Here is an 18837-nt window from a genome sequence, read left to right as displayed (position 1 = left end):
TAAAGTATTTTATTGAATGTGTATTTGTTACACTGTAAAATAACTCAGGGTCGATAAAAGGTGAATTAGTTCCTTTTTTAGTAAGATTATTAGTAATCTCATTACCAACAAAACTGCCCTACCAGTTGTTTAAGGAACTTTTTGCAGTTCCGAAACGACAAGTATCGTTTTATTTAGATTTACTAAAAGTTCTTTCGAGTACCATATAGTTACCTTTTTCTGTTACGGCAGCGTTAGTGGACTCCAATGAGGTGTTATTAAATGCCTCCTCTATGTCTAAGAACGTACATAATTTCACTTCTTTTGATAAGGTTGCGTTTTCAACATAGTTAATAAGACAATGCAGACATCTTTAGTGGTATTGCCTCGTTGATAGTTCTTCGTGAAGAGGTATAGACAAGTATTCACTTCTTACGTGTGTGTTTAGTATTTTTGACTCTTTACAAGAAAGGAAGTTATCTAATTGGTCTGTATCACTTTGGTTTCTATGGAGGTCGTTTGCCACTTTTAAGAATAAAGCAGATCCTAAACTGTCATTATCACCAATCACCTAAGATCACGAATCTTGAATATTTTACTTAGTAAGACTGTAATACGAGTATATTCATGACTTGCTTTTGCAGCATGAAAAGATGCCATTCACTTCAGAATACTTGTAGAATTTAAAAATATACTGACATCCCATTCGATTGTATTTTTTGTAAAGATTTTACCCGCTAGAATATTTGATCTCCTTGATGATCTGTGTGTCACTGTATCAAGCTCAGTATTTGCTTCATATTCAACAAATGTTGCACCATGGTGAGCATTAAAAAGGCACATCAGACTTTCCTTTTTGGGTTTCCGTAAAATCACCAATTGGCTTTTAAGTAGTCCAGTGACGTTAGCGTAATCTTCTGACATAACTTTTCTTTTTGAAATACCTTTTTGGGTGGAAATTTTGTAAAAAACGGATTTTCCGCTAAACGGAGGTGTTGCAAACGGATGTCTTCCTGTCATTCCAGCATTGTGTTGGTAGCAGTATCGCAGTATTTGCAGTATAGACATTTTTCTGTATCTGCCTAGGTGCTGGGTGGACTGTAATCCAGCCGCCTGTTACCACAGTCCACCCAGCACCTTAGAGTCGGGGTCACTTAAATTTAGCCCTAGCCCCAACAGTTAGTTAGGGCCACTTTTAGTTCATGTCATCTTTCTATTGATCTTTTCATTTCTTCTGTTTTTATGGCTGTAGTCAAATGATCTCTTCTCTCTTAGATATGTCTCCTTTCTACCGCTAACACATGCAGAGGAACACAACCCGTGATAGTCCAAAAGGCCCGCAGATACAGTCCTGTAGGCGCTTGCTACTTGAAACAGACTCGTTCTGTCCACTCGTATCATGAGCTCCTTGTAGGTCGGTATTTCTACCGATAATAATAAATAAATCTATTAAATAAATCTAATATCCCACTCCAGACTGATGCTCTTTGCTCTTTACACTCCCGTATATGCTCCCCTCATCCGCCATATTTTAGTGTCTTCTTCTTCTACGGCACTACAGCCCAAAATGAGCCTTGGCCTCCTTTATTTTTTGCCTCCACCCTTGTCTGTCTGTGGCTGCTCTTCTCCATACACGGACTCCTAAAAGTGCTTGTGCGTCGCTGCTTACTGTGTCTTCCCAGCGCTTTCTTGGCTTTCCAACTGGTCTCTTTCCCTGCATTCTGGCGTTCAGTGCTCGTTTTGGTAGCCTATCCTCTCCCATTCGTATCACATGTCCGGCCCATTGCAATCTTTGTATTCTAATGAAGTCTGACAGGGGTGTTTCCTTATACAGTTGATAGAGCTCGTTGTTATATCGAATTCTGAAGATTCCGTTTTCCCTCACAGGTCCTAGTATTCTCCTCAGTACTTTTCTTTCGAATGTGTCGAGTTTGTTTTTGGATGTTTCTTTCAGGACCCATGCTTCGCTGCCATAACATGCTATTGGCCGAATTAAAGTTTTATAGATTCTCATCTTTGTATTTCGGTGGACACTTTTAGACCGAAATATATGGGAGAGGGCAAAATAAGCTTTGTTTGCCTGCGTTATCCTTTTTCGTATTTCTCCATCCTCTGCTCCATCGGCATATATTTCTACTCCCAGGTATGTAAACTTTCCAACCGTTTCAATGTCATCTTCATGCATAATGTTTTGTGGTATTATATTTCTTCTCGTCTGTACCATTATTTTTGTTTTTTCTGTGTTAATTATATTTTAGTGTCACTCCCAGGTATTTGACGCTTTTTTATGTCAATCGTGCCCCTATAAAGATAAGATAGATTATTTGTAACTTAAAGTTAAGTTGTTAGTAAAAGTTGTAAAGTTAAGTGTTAATCGCAATTTAAAAGTTTAAGCGTTTTACTTTCGCGTTTGCGAAACACGTTTCCATTTGGAAACAGAAACGTCAAAATAAAGCATTCAAAATATTTAAATTTAATTTATTCATACTAATAAAGTTATAAAATATATTTTAAATGTGTAGGTACTTTGGAACATATAAATCACGCAATGAGGTAATATGTATCTGAGTTTTTTTTAGTGAATCAAAACTTATGACGGTTATTCACAAAGAGCATTCATCGTTGTTATTTTCAATGGTCACTACTCCATTATTACTTAACGAATATAACTGGAAAGATGGGCCAATGGCAACAAACGTTTGGACTACAGCACAAGACCGTCTTCTTATTAATACCAACATCACAAATAAAACTATTATTTCGCGCTATTCAACTATTGGAGGATATGTGAGTCACATTCAAGTATCACCATTAGATCCACACAGGTAAGTTTATTTTTTTAGTCTTACATTAGAAACGTAACTTTTTGAAAACTCTTTGTTTATAAACTGTTTACTGTTTAACAATGCTTCTTTCTTATCTTTTAAATGGGATAGGAGAGAAAGAGGGAGAGAAATAGAGTATATTGTACATCTATAAGCGCGCTATGATATGTCACTTACGCAGAAGCCGATACGATATCAGGCATAATTCCTTTTATAGACGGAGATCGGTAAAGGGTCGATCTTTTCACTTCCAAATAAATATTGTCCTATCTGACAGCTAGTCGTCTGGAGGATTGACATTTATTCATAGAATAAAATGTAACCGTCTTTTCACGTCAAATTATGTTGCGGTTACTTATCTGTAAGATAAACGTAAAATTTATTTCGGAACATACCGATATTTAATTAATTGTCAAAGAAATCACACTAATGTTTTAATATCTCTTTTGATTATACAATTTGTGGTGGCAGGAATAAATTAAATTATGTAGAGAAAAATTTAATATAGAATTAAAAAACGATACATGTATATTAATGATTCTTCTGAAGTTTCTCCATGACACTAAAATATTATATAAGGTTAGCTCAAACATCTTCAACTTCAGACAATGTCTTCAATAATGTCTTCATTTAGCAATTCATCTTTAAAATTATCTTCATTTTGATCTCTCGCTAGGTTATAGTTCAATTGGATAAAATGCTACCTTCTCTTCCATACATAAAAAGTTCTGTTACATATCTGGTTTTAACATGGAATTCATTATAGAAATTTTCTTCATGGATTGTTTAGACAACTCCTTAAAAGTGGCTTCACTGTATTATCAGAATCTCCAAGTAACAACCCATTTCTATTATCTCCACTTAAACTTATTTTTTAATTATCAAGATTATGAAAACATTGAATGCCTAAACTAAGTGAAGAAAAAGAGGTGGAATATCTACTTTTATTAACAACTATTTACAATATATTCTCAAAATATACATCATCGTCGGTTTACTTAATCTAAACTACTTTAAAAAGTCGTTAAATCATTATAGAAATAAAAATTGTCGATTCTGCCTAAAATATATTCTATCACTAAGTTTATAAATATTAAACATCATACTCTTTGATTTTATTAAAATCTTCTGATAACGGATCCATGTCTCTCACCCACAATAAAATTCAATATATCGGTTATATTTTTGATTTCGCAAACAGACTACAATAAACACAATTTATCTTCCATTTAACTTCTTATTCTTTACTTCATTTGGCAAATAAATATTTTATAACATAAAGACGGTATTAGATTTTATTTCGATGCAGGGCATCTGCAAGCCGCTTATACATATTTCAACCTCTTTAGGTCTCATCAGAGCGACATATGCAGCTGCTCTGAATCGAAAAAAACTCTCTCCCGTCATAGGACAATAATCATACTAATAATTATTTACAGACGTTACAACGCCATCTAATAACAACACTAGTAATACTAATATTTCCTACTTGGCGTAACTAAATTCAAATCTTTACCACTGTGCTTTCTAAAACTTGCAAAGCAGACAGATTGTTAATTTACTCGGCAAGAGAATCAATAATTTGCATTCCACGTACCGTTCATCGCAGTAAAAATTCGTAGTGGATTTAGTTTCTGGTACTCGAAACAGAGTAAAGTACTAAAACATAAATACAGTATTAGATTTTATTTCGATTCAGGGCATGTGCAAGCCGCTTATACGTATTTCAACCTCTTTACGTCTCATCAGAGCGACATATGCAGTTGCTCTGAATCGAAACAAAATCTCTCCCGCCATAGGACAATAATTATAAAAATAATTATTTACAGACGTTACAACGCCATCTAATAACAACACTAGGGCCCGTATTTATAATCGGTACTCAAGCTCGTGCTTGAGCACGTGCTCCGCCAAGTCGAACTTACGTCAAAGTCGTGCTCAAGTATTTGTTGTGTTCTATAAACGATACTTCGGGTATTCTCGTACAAGATTGATCTCAAGCACGAAAATTAGGGATTTTAAGTAAATTTGATTGATGACATCCAATAAAAAAAATAGTCTGTCAATTATTACCATTGTCACAAAACTTTATTTAAATATTTTTGTGGAAGAAGAGGCATGTTGTATATTAAAAAAAAATTAATTTTTAATAAATTATTTTAAGGTATGTAATATATTATAAAAAATATGCATTCGAGGGAATAAATTTCAATTATGTGGATTTTTAGATGAGCGGAAATTGTACTAAATATGCAATGTATTAACCAAAAGGAAAGGTGTTTTTAATCCAGCTGGTAAAGGAAAATAATACTGTAGAGAATAAAAGGACATAAGGTGCTTCCTTAATGAAAAAAGAAGGGTTGGAAGTACAATACAGCATATTATATAACTGCCAGCCTGAGGTAGATATGTTAAGGACTTCAGAACAGCTACGAAAATTGTAAAACAAATTGAAATAGAGGTAAAATACTTTTCTTTATCTAAGCAAAGTTTTTATCGTAGAAAATGCAGAGACACAACAGCATGTTGGTTACAGGTGATGGCCCTTTGAAAAAGCCAAAGCCTGATGTAGTGCTGATGCTGGACAAAAGGAGGCCCACCAGCTAGGAGGACATGTAAGTTTAATTACTGTAACATCAGACGTATCTGACTCCCTCCGTTGCTTTTCCAGTTCTAAATAAAGAGTTGTTATGTATGATAATTTTGAGAAATGTTACCTGTACATTTAATAATAATTTCAAGTAATACTTGTTGTTCCTATAGAATATGTCAATGTGCTTCAAATGGTAAGTAATCTTAAATCAACTTATGGCAATATGTAACAATAATAACAAACACTACTACTAATGGAGTAGTGGCTATAATAATTGAAATAAAAAACATTCGCCAAAAAAAGGTTTGAATTATTACAAAGGTTAATGGTAATCTATAGTTATGGATTTTTAAAACAATAATTTATATATAACTATTCTTATTTTGTACTTAATGTATGTATTATATTCAAAACTGTTAAAAATTCTAAATGTAAATACTAGTTGTGGATATTTTTTTTTATTTTGTTTTTAATGTATACTATGGTGGTTGTAAAGCGATTATTATATTATTTTATATTTAACAAGCCTAATATTATTCCGTTTTTTAGTTATATACATTGTTACTTTCAAATTTACTTATCGTGAAGGTTTAGAAATATATTTTTAAATAAAAATATTAATATTTTAAATGTGTAATTAATTTTATATTTGATAAAAGGAGGGACAACTTGAACTCAATAAAGATATACTTGCTTAAGTTGTCTGAGTATAGTATAAGTCTCATTTATTTTAAATTAAAATATAAAAAATACATTTTGACAAATAAAATGTCTCCTAAAATTTAAACCTTGTTTCACATCATTAACATTTCTATTTACTGGCACATCAGTATCATTATTTTCCTGTAAACATATATTGCAGAGTACTGCTGTAGCACTTTATTGCAAGATATGTATTTAATTTGATTTGTGGGCCTCATTGCAGACAGGGAAACCATATTTTCCAGGTTCAAATTAGCCTTTTGGCAACATTTCTTACATGTGCACTATTATATCTATTTTGTTGATCATTACCTAAAAAGATATATCTATCAAATAACCTATTTTTTTGTTTAGCCCATTATCAATAAATACCTTGCTTTAATACTGGAGTAAGTAGATAGTGCCTGCGCTGCATGCATATTCACTATTCATAATAATTCACCTATTAATAATTCTGGAATTTGTCCTCTTACCATTCTAACTCTTAATCAACTTATTCAGCTCAAATATTAAGCTGCCATGACTTAATCCTGGATGTTGAACAACAATATCCATAATTAATCTCAAAAAACAAAAAAAATATTGTATTGGAAGCGAATTAGAAAAAAATATAAATATAAACAAACAAGTTAGGTTAGGATCCCGTGCTCAAGGCAGGTCGATCCGATGCTTGAGCACGAGCTGTCATTTTTGTATACTCAAGATCGATTTCGTGCTTGAGATCCATTTATAAAACACAAAAACGACTCAAGGTCGACCTCAAGCATCGACCGATACTTGAGTACCGACTATAAATATGGGCATAGGAATCCTAATATTTCCTACTTGGCGAAACTAAATTTAAATCTTTACCACTGTAAAATCTAATATCGTCTTTATGTTTTACTTCTTTACTCAGTTTCGAGTACCAGAAACTAAATTCACTACCAATTTTTACCGTGATGAACTGCATGTGGAATGCAAATTATTGATTCCTTTGTCGACTAATTTATCAATCTGTCTGCTTTGCAAGTTTTAGAAAGCACAGTGATAAAGATTTGAATTTAGTTTCGCCAAGTAGGAAATCTTAGGATTCCTAGTGTTGTTATTAGATAGCGTTGTAACGTCTGTAAATATTTACTTTTATAATTATTTTCCTATAACGGGAGATATTTTGTTTCGATTCAGAGCAACTGCATATGCCGCTCTGATGAAACCTAAAGAGGTTGAAATACGTATAAGCGGCTTGCAGATGCCATGCATCGAAATAAAATTTTATAGGTACCGTCATTATGTTTTAGTTCTTTACTCTGTTTCGAGTACCAGATACTAAATTCACTACGAATTTTTACCGTGATGAACGGCATGTGGAATGCAAATTATTGATTCCCTTGCCGACTAATTTATCAATCTGTCTGCTTTGCAAGTTTTAGAAAGCACAGTGGTAAAGATTTGAATTTAGTTTCGCCAAGTAGGAAATCTTAGGATTCCAAGTGTTGTTAAATATTTTATATTTTATCTGTCAGATAAGTTTATTCATGTCAGTTGGTAGTTCGATTTATTTCCTAGGTGGCGTAGTTACCCTACCGGACAAACAGTCTGGCTTGTCGTTTCAGCCTTTTATATAGATAGATTCCCAGATTGTTATAGTTTAAATGAGATGATGATACTTTAAAATTTAAGAAGTTAGAATACCTACTCGTTTAGGTAAAAGAAATAAAATAAGACTTACTCACAATCAATTTAATTTTACTACCCAAAACGACCGGTTTCGCTTTCTACACATTTTAGAGACGATTTTACTACCAAAACGACGGTAACCAGTCGTTTTGGTAGTAAAATTAAATTGATTGTGAGTAAGTCTTATTTTATTTCTTTTACCTATTTGAAATGGACTCACACAAGCAACACATTCTACTAGCTAACACATATATTTTGTTTCCACAATTGTGTTTAAGAATAATTTTTCAAATATTTATAAATATTTTTTAGTCAAAGATATTTGTAGATTAATCTTTACGTAACAGTATAGGGGATTTATTATTATTATGTATTAGATAATAATATAATAAGATATTTTTTGTTGCTAATTAATAATGGCTTAATTTATACCATTTTAGATTAGGTATTGGCACTGCAGATGGATATATTAAAATTTTGGATTTGAGTCGACCTCACATTACGAATGTATGCATGACCCCGTACTACCAACGAATCCAAAGTAAGATAACGGCACTAGCATGGCATCCTACCAACGAATCTATATTAGCTTTTGGAACCTTAGAAGGAAGGGTAAGAACTATGACTTTTATATCAGGAAATATTGTATATATTTGCACCCTTTCTACTATCTAGTATCTACTAAGAAGGATAAATATGAAACATATACTGCTATTAAAATAAAGCCAGACGTGAAATGTAAAGCGAACTATAGAAATTACCCAGACGAATTTTTACCAGTTCACGCTGACATTTTTAATCCATTGACATTCTTTCCTTTTTTTGTTTTGGCGTTTTGGTTTGCTTGACAATATTCATCCATTGTGCCTTATCTGCTACTTTCCTTTTTCACTGTTTGATGTTCATAGCCTTAAGATCCCCGCTTATATCGTCCATCCACCTTTTACGGGTCTTTCTCTTGTTCTTTTTTATAGGCGTTTCCATCTCTGGATTGCATTTGCAGCTCGATTATTCGCCATTCTTTTAAATTTTTTCGCGAGTCAATCAGATGTTGCGTACTCTTTTGTTTTTCTTTTTGTTAATATTTAAGCTAAGTTTAGCGGCTTTTCATTTCAGACCTATACCTTTTTCATCAGGATCCTGGCTTATTATGGCAATAATAACCGCAAATGCACATATTAGTTTTATTAATACAGCTGGTGATATCTAATTTTCTAATAATGGCTCCAAAGTTAAATTAAAAAGTAGTGTTGATAAGGCATCACCTTGACTAACTCTATCTTCAATATCAAATGCTTCTAGCAGATCTCCGTTTATGTTTCAAACCTATGTATTTGGTCTATTATTGATGTTTTTGGTCTGAAACCCCATTGTTCACCTGATATTTCCTCTGAAAACAACAACTTCAGTCGACGGTGTATAATTCCTGATATTTTCATTTTAAAAGTTTTATTAGATCTGCAGTTATCCCGTCTGTACCAGCCGGTTTGTTATTCTTAATTTTGTTCTGAAGCTATTTTCTTGTGGCATCATAAAGGAATTACTATTGTAATGGGAATAAACCACAATTGAAGTTCAAAATAAGTTTATTGTTTCAATTTCCACTTCGGAAGTCGTTCTCAAAATACAAACATTAATAAATTAAACAAATTTTGTTTTTTGTTACTTGGTAAAAAATTCTTCTAATAATTAAATTTTATCTGACTCATTTATATTGACAATTCACACATATATTATACATTATAAAGTAGACGACTTTAAAGTGATACTGCTGAGTTGCGTTCCTGGGACGACTTTATTGTAAGATAGTTCATTTGATTACATGAAATCAACTTTAAATTGAGAATATCCGTCAGAAAAAATCATAGCATGTGATTCGTCTTTAAAAAGACAACCACATGCCACGATGACTGTAAAATTCTTATTGTAGTGATTCCATAGTAAATCGTTAGGAAAAAAACCAGGAAAAAAACCTCATAATACTATCCCTACATGGTAAGTATTTGGTCTTACATTTATTTTACTCTCAATAACACCAAATTTTGATTTTATATGTATGCTATTTAAAAAACATACATGATGTATACTCGATATATTACTGACTTATCTATTACTAATAATGGTATTTTCCTTTTATTAACTTCTTCTTTTAATATGGGTAACCAGATTCTACTGCATTCTGCTAAGGAATTTGCAACACAATTGATCTCATTTAGCATAGGCCGAAAGCGCTCCTTTGATTTTTTTTACCATCTGTTTTTTTTAGGACTATACTTGAATTGTTCTATTGAACCATATGTTCATTTTCCCATGCGTGTTTACATATTTGAGATCTATCAAATTCTCTATTTTTACTATAAGATTGGTGTTTATTGAGAGTAAATTAAATGTAAGACCAAATACTTACCATGTCGCGATAGTATTATGAGGTTTTTCCTGGTTTTTTCCTCATGATTTACTATGGAATCACTAGCAGGAGAATTTTACTGTCATCATAGCATGATTTTCTGACGGATATTCTCAAGTTAAAGTTGATTTCATGTAATCGAATGAACTATCTTACAAGAAAGTCGTACCAGAAACGCAACTCAGCAATATTGGCAATATTATTTTAAAGTCGTCTAATTTAAAATGTATAATATATGTCGGAATTGTCCATATAAATGAGTCAGATAAAATTAAATTATTAGAAGAATTTTTCACCAATTAACAAAAAACAAAATTTGTTTAATTTATTAATGTTTGTATTTTGAGAATAATTTCCGAAGTGGAAATTGAAACATCAATAAACTTATTTTAAACTGAAATTTTGGCGTATTCCCAATAAACTAGTAATTACCCTAGGATGCCACAGGAATAAAGCGACTGATACAGACGAGATAACTGCAGAATTCATAAAACTTTTAAAGGAAATATTAGGTGAACAGTGTGGTTTCACACCAAATAATAGACCAAATACATAGGTTTGGAACATAAACGGAGATCTGATAGAAACATTTGATATTGAAAATGCAGTTAAGGACAAGGAGTTAGCAATTTTATCAAATACGGCAGTGAAAACTAGTTTCGTTGTCAGTAAAATACTGGCAAAAAAATTTAAACTCTTTGCGGCTGGAGAGATGATAAAATAATGTCTGACTGCTGTTCAGAAATAGCATGTCCTGGTAAAAATAAATATTATTTCAAACATTAGTTTATCAAGATTCACCATTGCAAGGAGAATTAAAGACTTGTCCAAGAACATAGTAATAACGCTTCGTGAACGCATTGCAAAATGCAATGCGATGACACTTGATGAAAGTTGCGATATTAACAATACAGCACAACTAACTAGATTTTTATGTGGTGTTAACACCAAATTTATTATTACCGAAGAGTTCACCGATTTCAATGCAAGTGACTATAACCCGCAAAAACCTGTACAATGAACTAAGTCTATGTTGGAAGATTTTCAATTTTACTTCAAGGCTGTTTCAAAACTTAAAAAAAAAAAGGTTACAGGAAGGGAAATATTTGTTAACCATTGCATAATTCACCAGGAAAATTTGTGTGCGAAAGGATTGAGTTTGCCACATGTTACAGTACCAATAATTAACCTAATCAATTTAAAGAATTCCTGAAAGAATTGGAAACTGAATATGACGACGTGGTTTTTATTACCAAAGTGCGTAGGCTTAGTAGAGGTGCAATGTTAAAAAGACCCCAAAACCCCCGAATATAGAGTTTGCACTGATTTTGTATCGAATTTCCACACAATTACATGAAACTAAGCCTGTCCTGGGCACCAGGGGCATTGGAGGCTATCACCGTCATTATATTTGGGATCAGTGATCCCAAAAATTCCTGAATAACGAATTTGCACTGATTTTGTATCGAATTTACACAACACTCCAGGAGACGGGGTTCAGGTGCACCAGGTACTGTTATGATGTATTTTTTTGTTTTTGAATGATGAGCAATGAGTAATTTTAATAATATATAGGGTTTTTATCGCGGTTCTCAAAGAATTAGCTTGTAAGTACTTTTTTAAATTATCTTTATTATAACTATTATGAAACACACATATATATCTAACCTAGTCAATGTAAATTTAAAATAAACTATCTTTAAACTGATATTCTTATAAAACTAATTAAATTCTATAGACAATCTAAAATTTAAACAAACTATCTTCAAAATTGAAATTGTTATGACACTAACTAAATTATATTAACAAAATTTTGTACCTTTCTTTCACTGAATGCCTAAATGAACTATTTTCCACTAAGTATATAGATTCTAATCACCACTGAGAGTCTTCGTACTTCGGTTATCCTTGTTTTTGTGAAATTTCTTTTTCCAATTATCAGCTTCTACCAATTTAAGATATAGTTTTCTTCACCAGCATTTATACACCACCAACCAAACCAGCAAACAGCATTTATATTTATTCTTCTTTTCAATATACCAATATCCACTTATTAGAAGTTGATTTATACTAATCTCCAACCATAATATAATTTAATTTCTTCCAATATACTTTTTTTAATCTTCAATAATTATTTGTGTATAATTATAAATGTGCATTAAATTATATGCATAATTTTTAATCTTCATTTAACTCACTATATTAAACTATTGGACTATTTGTACTTGATTCACTGACTCTAACTAACTTTCATAATAAACTGCTTGACTTCTGACTAAAAACTTCTAAAAACTGCCAAAAACTCTCAAAAACTGCCCTCTTGAATCCAAATCACGGGTATTTATATGTTTCTGGATTTCTAGAACCATCTCGTAAGATATCATGTTCCAATTTGTTCTATTTAATACTTGTCTGAATTTTCTGGAACAAACCATTTCGCAAACATGGCCATCTCCGGAGATCCAGAGAATTCCATTCTTTTCTATTAATAATTTTGTTTACATTTAGGCTTTTCAGATCAGAATATATAATTAAATTAGTAACTAACACTCTAATTTAATAAAATACACATTTCAAACAATATATTATTATAATAACCCCACTTATATTCGTATTATGATTCTTAATTTGACACTTGGAGTATGTATAGTTGGTTGCCTAGGCACATGGCTCACTTAAATCTATTTACAAAATTAAAATTACTAAATAAAACTTTTTACAATTATTATATGCTAATTTATTAAAAATGCCCTCACATAAATATATTTTTATTAAATTCTCTAGTATATAACTTATTTAAAACAACCAAATATCTAATATTATGTAGTATATAACTTATAAATTATTTTCTATAAACCCTAATTGTCACAATACCCCAAAAATAATATTTAAAATAAATAATTTACTTATTATTTTTTTAAATATTAATTTTCTCATACCTTATTAAATTTAATAAATCAATTTTTTTTTTATTTAAAATGTGTTAAATACATCCCTGTTCGCTGTCTATGTCAAAACAGAGAACAACGGAGCACAGTTCGGCTATTCTATGGTCAAACTGTCATGTCAAATGGAGCAATGGATGCGATATCAGAGAATAAAATATAACCTTAATTAAAAATATAGTCGATATGGTGTTCTGTTTATTTATAGACAAAATCTAGGAATTATTTCCATTCAAAATAACTTCATCAATATAAATTGGTAAGTTTTTCCACTTTATTATATTAGAAAGACATTTTTATAGCAATTATAGTATCTAACCCCAAATTATGATTTTTAGGGTACCAAACAATTTCCATATGTACAAAATTCAACAAGTATGATGTCAAATTTATTCACAACAAAGAAATCTACCATCTATCTATGAAATGGATCTATCAGTAAGTTATTAGTGTTATTATATTTGTGTTAAAGGTATAGAAATCATTATTCAATCTCTTCATGATATTGAAAAATGTCGTTGATATGAAATATGCCTCTTAGTCTGTTCTCTGCATCTATTAACACATAACTATTTAGTCCATTCTGATTTTCAATTCTATATGGACCTTCAAACATTGGTTGTAATTTCTTACAACGATTTTCTTTAACATTACTTTTTCTAAGTGAACGAATTAACACTAGGTCTCCTTTTTGAAATGTGATTGGTTTTTTTATATTTCGATTTTGTCTTCTGATATATTTTTCAGCTTTCCTCCTAATTCGGTTATTCACTTTCTGCATTACTTGTTCTAACATATCCTGATTATATTCACTAATCCACTTTCTGTTTCCTATATGGCCAAACATTAAATATTCTGGTACTTCCTCTGTATTCAAATTATGTGTATTATTTAAAAAATATTCTACTTGTGGTATATGTTGCTGCCAAGTTTCGTGTTGATTTTGACACAGTATCCTTAAATATTTTATAACTTCTTTAATATATCTTTCTGCAGGATTTGCCTGAGGATGTCTGATACTTGTAAAATGAATGTTGATTCCCTTTTTCTCACAAAATGTCCGAAATTTTTGGTTGTTAAAATATGTAGCATTATCTATTATGCAATTTCTAAATGGTCCTATTTCTTCGAAAAATTGATTAATATATAATTTTAATGTTTTAACATTTGTTCTAGAGCAGGGATATAGTTTAATAAATTTTGTATATAAATCAACTATCACTAGTATATGCTTTTTTCCTGTTGGACTGAGAACTAAATTTGAAATAAAATCCATGGAAACTGTATTTAGTTTTTCATATACAACATTAGATTTATATGTGTTCTGGTTTTTGAAATTCTTTTCTTTGTTTAGTTGACATATTGGGCATTGGGTAGTAATTTCCTTTGCTATACTTATGTCATTCTTTGCAAAATAATTGTCCCTAAATAGCATCCATAGCTTTCTTGAACCAATATGCATATAATTGTTATGTAAATTTTTCAATATTTTCTTTGCTAAAGTTCTAGTTATTACATATACTTCTATGCCATTTATTATTTTATAATAAACTCCATCTTTCCTAAGGACTTTTTGTTTTTCACTCAAATTGATCTGATCTCTTATAATTTCTTCTTTAGAATATAATCCAGTACTTTCTACTAATTGATTTAATCCAATTTTTATTGTTCGCTGCCCTTTTTGTGGTGTATTTTCTAACCTTGATAAAGCATCTGCCACTATATTGGATTTTCCAGAAATGTATTTGATTTCAAAGCAGTATTCACTAAGTATTAGACTCCACCGATGTATTCTACTGTTTCCATATTTGTTATTTAATATAGACGTTAAAGCTTGGTGATCTGTTTCTATTGTAAATTCATTACCCAACAAATAAAATCTTAATTTTGTGACACAGTGTATTATACTTGCTAGTTCTAATTCTGAAACTGAGTAACCCTTTTCATGTGGCTTTGTAATTCTTGAAATGAATTGTATTGGGTATTCGACCCCATCATGTATTTGTAATAATACCCCTGATAATCTCTCTATTGATGCATCTGTTCTTAATATGAATGGCTGTGTGTAGTCAGGATAGTATATTTTCAAATTTGACAGAAAAATGTTTTTAATTTCTTGGAATGCTAGTTCTCTTCTCTGATCCCATCTCCATTTTACACCTTTTCTCAGTAGTTCAAGTAATGGAATTTCTTTTATACTTAGATCTGGTATCATCCTTTTATAATAATTAATTATTCCAATAAATCCTCTTAAAGTTCTTAAATTGTGTGGTGTTTTATATTCCTGAATGACTTGTGTCCGTTCTGGATCCATTTCGATTCCTTTAGTGTTAAGTTTATAACCTAGATATATGACTTCTTTTTGAAAAAATGTACATTTTTCTTGATTTATTTTTAGTCCAACTTTGTCTAATCTATTTATTATAATTTTTAGGTGTTTCTCATGATCTTCAGCCGTTTTAGAAAAAATTAATATATCATCAATGTAGTGAATTACAAAATGTTCATATTGATCCAAAATATCATGAAGACATCTACATAGAGCACTACAAGATGATTGAAGTCCAAATGGTACTACTTTGAATTGATATACTACTCCATCTATCTGAAATCCTGTATACTGTCTACTTTTTCTTTCTAGAGGTATTAACCAGAAACTATGCTGTAAATCAATTTTAGTGAAAAATGACATTCCTGTAATTCTTCCTAATATTCCATCTATACTCATTGGTGCTTCAAATTGCTTTTCAGTAATCTTGTTAATATTCCTTGCATCCAAACATAACCTGATTTCACCTGATCTTTTTCGTACTACTACTATGGGGTTAATAAAACGTGTGTCTGCCTTCTCAATGATCCCATCTTCTAACATATTATTAATTGTTTTGTTTACTTCTTCTCTGTATTTATATGGTATTGGGTATGATTTTGTTTTAAAATCTTTTTCTTCTTTAACTTTTATACTATGGATATAATTTTGTGCAATTCTATTTTCTTTATTGACAAGTCCCTTGTGTTGCTGCAATATGGAAATGACTATTGATTTATATTCTTCAGGGCAATTTAAAACTTTCATTATATCTTCTTCTTTACAAATAAAATTATTCTTCATTATGTACTCATTATTCCTTGCTTCCAATTTTACGCACTCCGCCTCGTAGGCATCCATCTGCTTAAAATTTCCATTCCTTAAATATTCACTACAATAATTATTCTTTACATTCTTTTGGGACATTTCCCTATCATCAAAATACATTTCTTCTTCATAAACATCATTATTTTCTTTTAATAATATCCTATCAACTCTTATTCCTTCTTCTACCTCATCTTTCTGCATAAATTTAATTATTTGCCCTTCCAAAGTTACCATTTTTTCTTCAAAATCTATCTTTACTTTCTTCTTTTCCAATTCATCATTTCCCATTAATATATCAACACATAAATCCTTGACAATAAATCCTTGCATATTAATTTCTTTATTAAGAATATTAAATTTAAAATTGGCTAGTTTATCAATTTCACCCAACTTCTTATTATTTGCACCAATAATTTTAATTTTTGGAATTTTTATTATATCTGATAATTTTAATGTATTAAAAATAAAATTCTCCGAGACTAAAGTACTTTCTGAACCAGTATCTATCATAATTTTAATCATTTTATTTTTGGCCAAAGCATTTATATAAATTAAATTAATAGAGTCAATAATTTTATCCTCATCTAAAGAAATAAATTCAGAAGGTTTTTCATAATAGCAATGGCCTAACTTGTAATTCAGAAAGTTTACTGCACAAAATTTTGATTATTAGAATTGTCAGATTGTATCTGACCACTTGGATCTGATGTCCTATGTCTTTCCCTACTATGACTTCTACTCACATTTTCTTGCCTTGTACTATTTCGTTCCCTGTCTTCGCAGCTTCTATTCCTTCGAACACAATTTACCTGTCTGTTATAGTTAGGTCGCTCTGTATTTCTTCTATTGTTAAAATCTTGTCTATTATTATTAGTACTGTTATTAAAATGTTGTCTATTATAACTAGTATTGTTATTACAATTTTGTCTAATTTGATTACTGTTATTATTATTAAAATTTTGTAAATTATTACCATACCTAGTATTATTGTTATATGATTGTCTATATTGTTGATTATCATTTTTTTTATATTGAAAGTTATTATTGTTTTTTCTGTTGTTATTATTACTTGTCATATTGCCTCTTTGTATTCTTTGAATAAAATTAATAAAACTATCTATTGTTTGAATATTTTGTACAGTTACGGTTTGCACAACATCAGCATCGAAATGTCTAGATACATTTAAGACTGTTTCATCCTCTCTAAGTGGTGGTTCTAAATATTTTGCAACTGTTATCAATTTCAATGCATAATCTACCATATTTGATTTTAAATTTTGATTATACTTTCCAAAATATAGAATTTCTCTAAACTTGGCTTGCTCTACTTCACCCCAATAATAATTTAAAAATTTATTTTCAAATGTTTGAAAGTTATCTAAATCATTTTCAATACTAGCAAACCAAGTTGCTGCATTGTCATTTAATGTCATTCTAATATAATCTTTAATATCATTAATATTATTCACAAATCTTAATTTATGTTTTAAACTATTTATGTATACTCTAGGATGCAAATTTTTTATATTACCAGAGAATTTAATCCCAGTCTCATTTGTTAAATTTAAGTAAGGTCTCCCTATGTCTCTCATTTGTGAAATATCATCTATTCTCTGTTCCACATTTCTTATTTGATTACAATTTATTTGGATATTTTGTTGTATATCGTCTAATTTTTCTTCTGTGTTTCTCCTGTCTTCGTTAATTTTTACTTCTAAGTTACATTTCTGTAACTCTATTTTCTGTTCTATATCTATCTTATTATCTTGAATAATCCTCTTTACTTCTGTCCTCTCATTGTCTATCCTTTTCTTGTAGTCATTCCGTATACTTTTTATTTCATTTGCTACTTTTTTCTCTGCAGCTTCAAGTTTTTTATCCATTTGTTTTACAATTTTATTATTATTATCTTCTATTTTCTTTTCTAATTTTCTATAATTCTCTTCCAATTTCTGTTCCATTTTTTTCATGTCTTCTTTGACTTCTTTTGAATTCTCTTCCAATTTTTTTATGTCTTCTTTGATTTCTTTTGAATTCTCTTCCATTTTTTTCGTATTCTCTTCCATTTTCTGTTCCATTTTTTTCATGTCTTCTTTGATTTCTTTTGAATTCTCTTCCATTGTCTTGTTCATCTGCATCATTAATGACATCAAAGCTGCCATATTGACATTTTCCTCTCTTTCTGGATTCATTTCTGCAGTATCTTGTGGAACTTGAACTAAACTCTCCTCTTGTATAGGTTGTGTTTCTACTTCCACATCTTCTTCATTCTTTTTGCTTCTTGTACCTTTCTTTCCTTGAGACATTTTGAGACTTTACTTGTTCAAATATAATTAAAATCTATACTTTTTTCTTTCTACTGATAATTAATTTAATTATATGAGAGCACTTATCTTCCCCAAACTAATTCTTTTAAATAGAGAGCCACCGCGTTGGGTGCCAAATTGTTATGATGTATTTTTTTGTTTTTGAATGATGAGCAATGAGTAATTTTAATAATATATAGGGTTTTTATCGCGGTTCTCAAAGAATTAGCTTGTAAGTACTTTTTTAAATTATCTTTATTATAACTATTATGAAACACACATATA

General features: G+C 30.5%; 1 protein-coding gene across 4 annotated transcripts in view; it reads left to right on the top strand.

The window, feature by feature from the left end:
* The window catches only part of LOC140436828 (uncharacterized), a 110649-nt gene that overhangs the window by 28461 nt on the left and 63351 nt on the right, over positions 1–18837 (top strand). For all 4 annotated transcript variants that reach the window (XM_072525959.1, XM_072525961.1, XM_072525958.1 and 1 more), the window contains exons 8-9: positions 2559–2804; positions 8199–8370. In XM_072525959.1, coding sequence (XP_072382060.1) covers positions 2559–2804; positions 8199–8370 — 418 coding nt within the window. The remainder of the gene's footprint in view (positions 1–2558; positions 2805–8198; positions 8371–18837) is intronic.

Source organism: Diabrotica undecimpunctata, chromosome 3, assembly GCF_040954645.1.
Source record: "Diabrotica undecimpunctata isolate CICGRU chromosome 3, icDiaUnde3, whole genome shotgun sequence".
NCBI lineage: Eukaryota > Metazoa > Arthropoda > Insecta > Coleoptera > Chrysomelidae > Diabrotica > Diabrotica undecimpunctata.
Note: the sequence above shows the minus strand (reverse complement) of the source record. Positions and strands in the feature narration are given on the sequence as shown.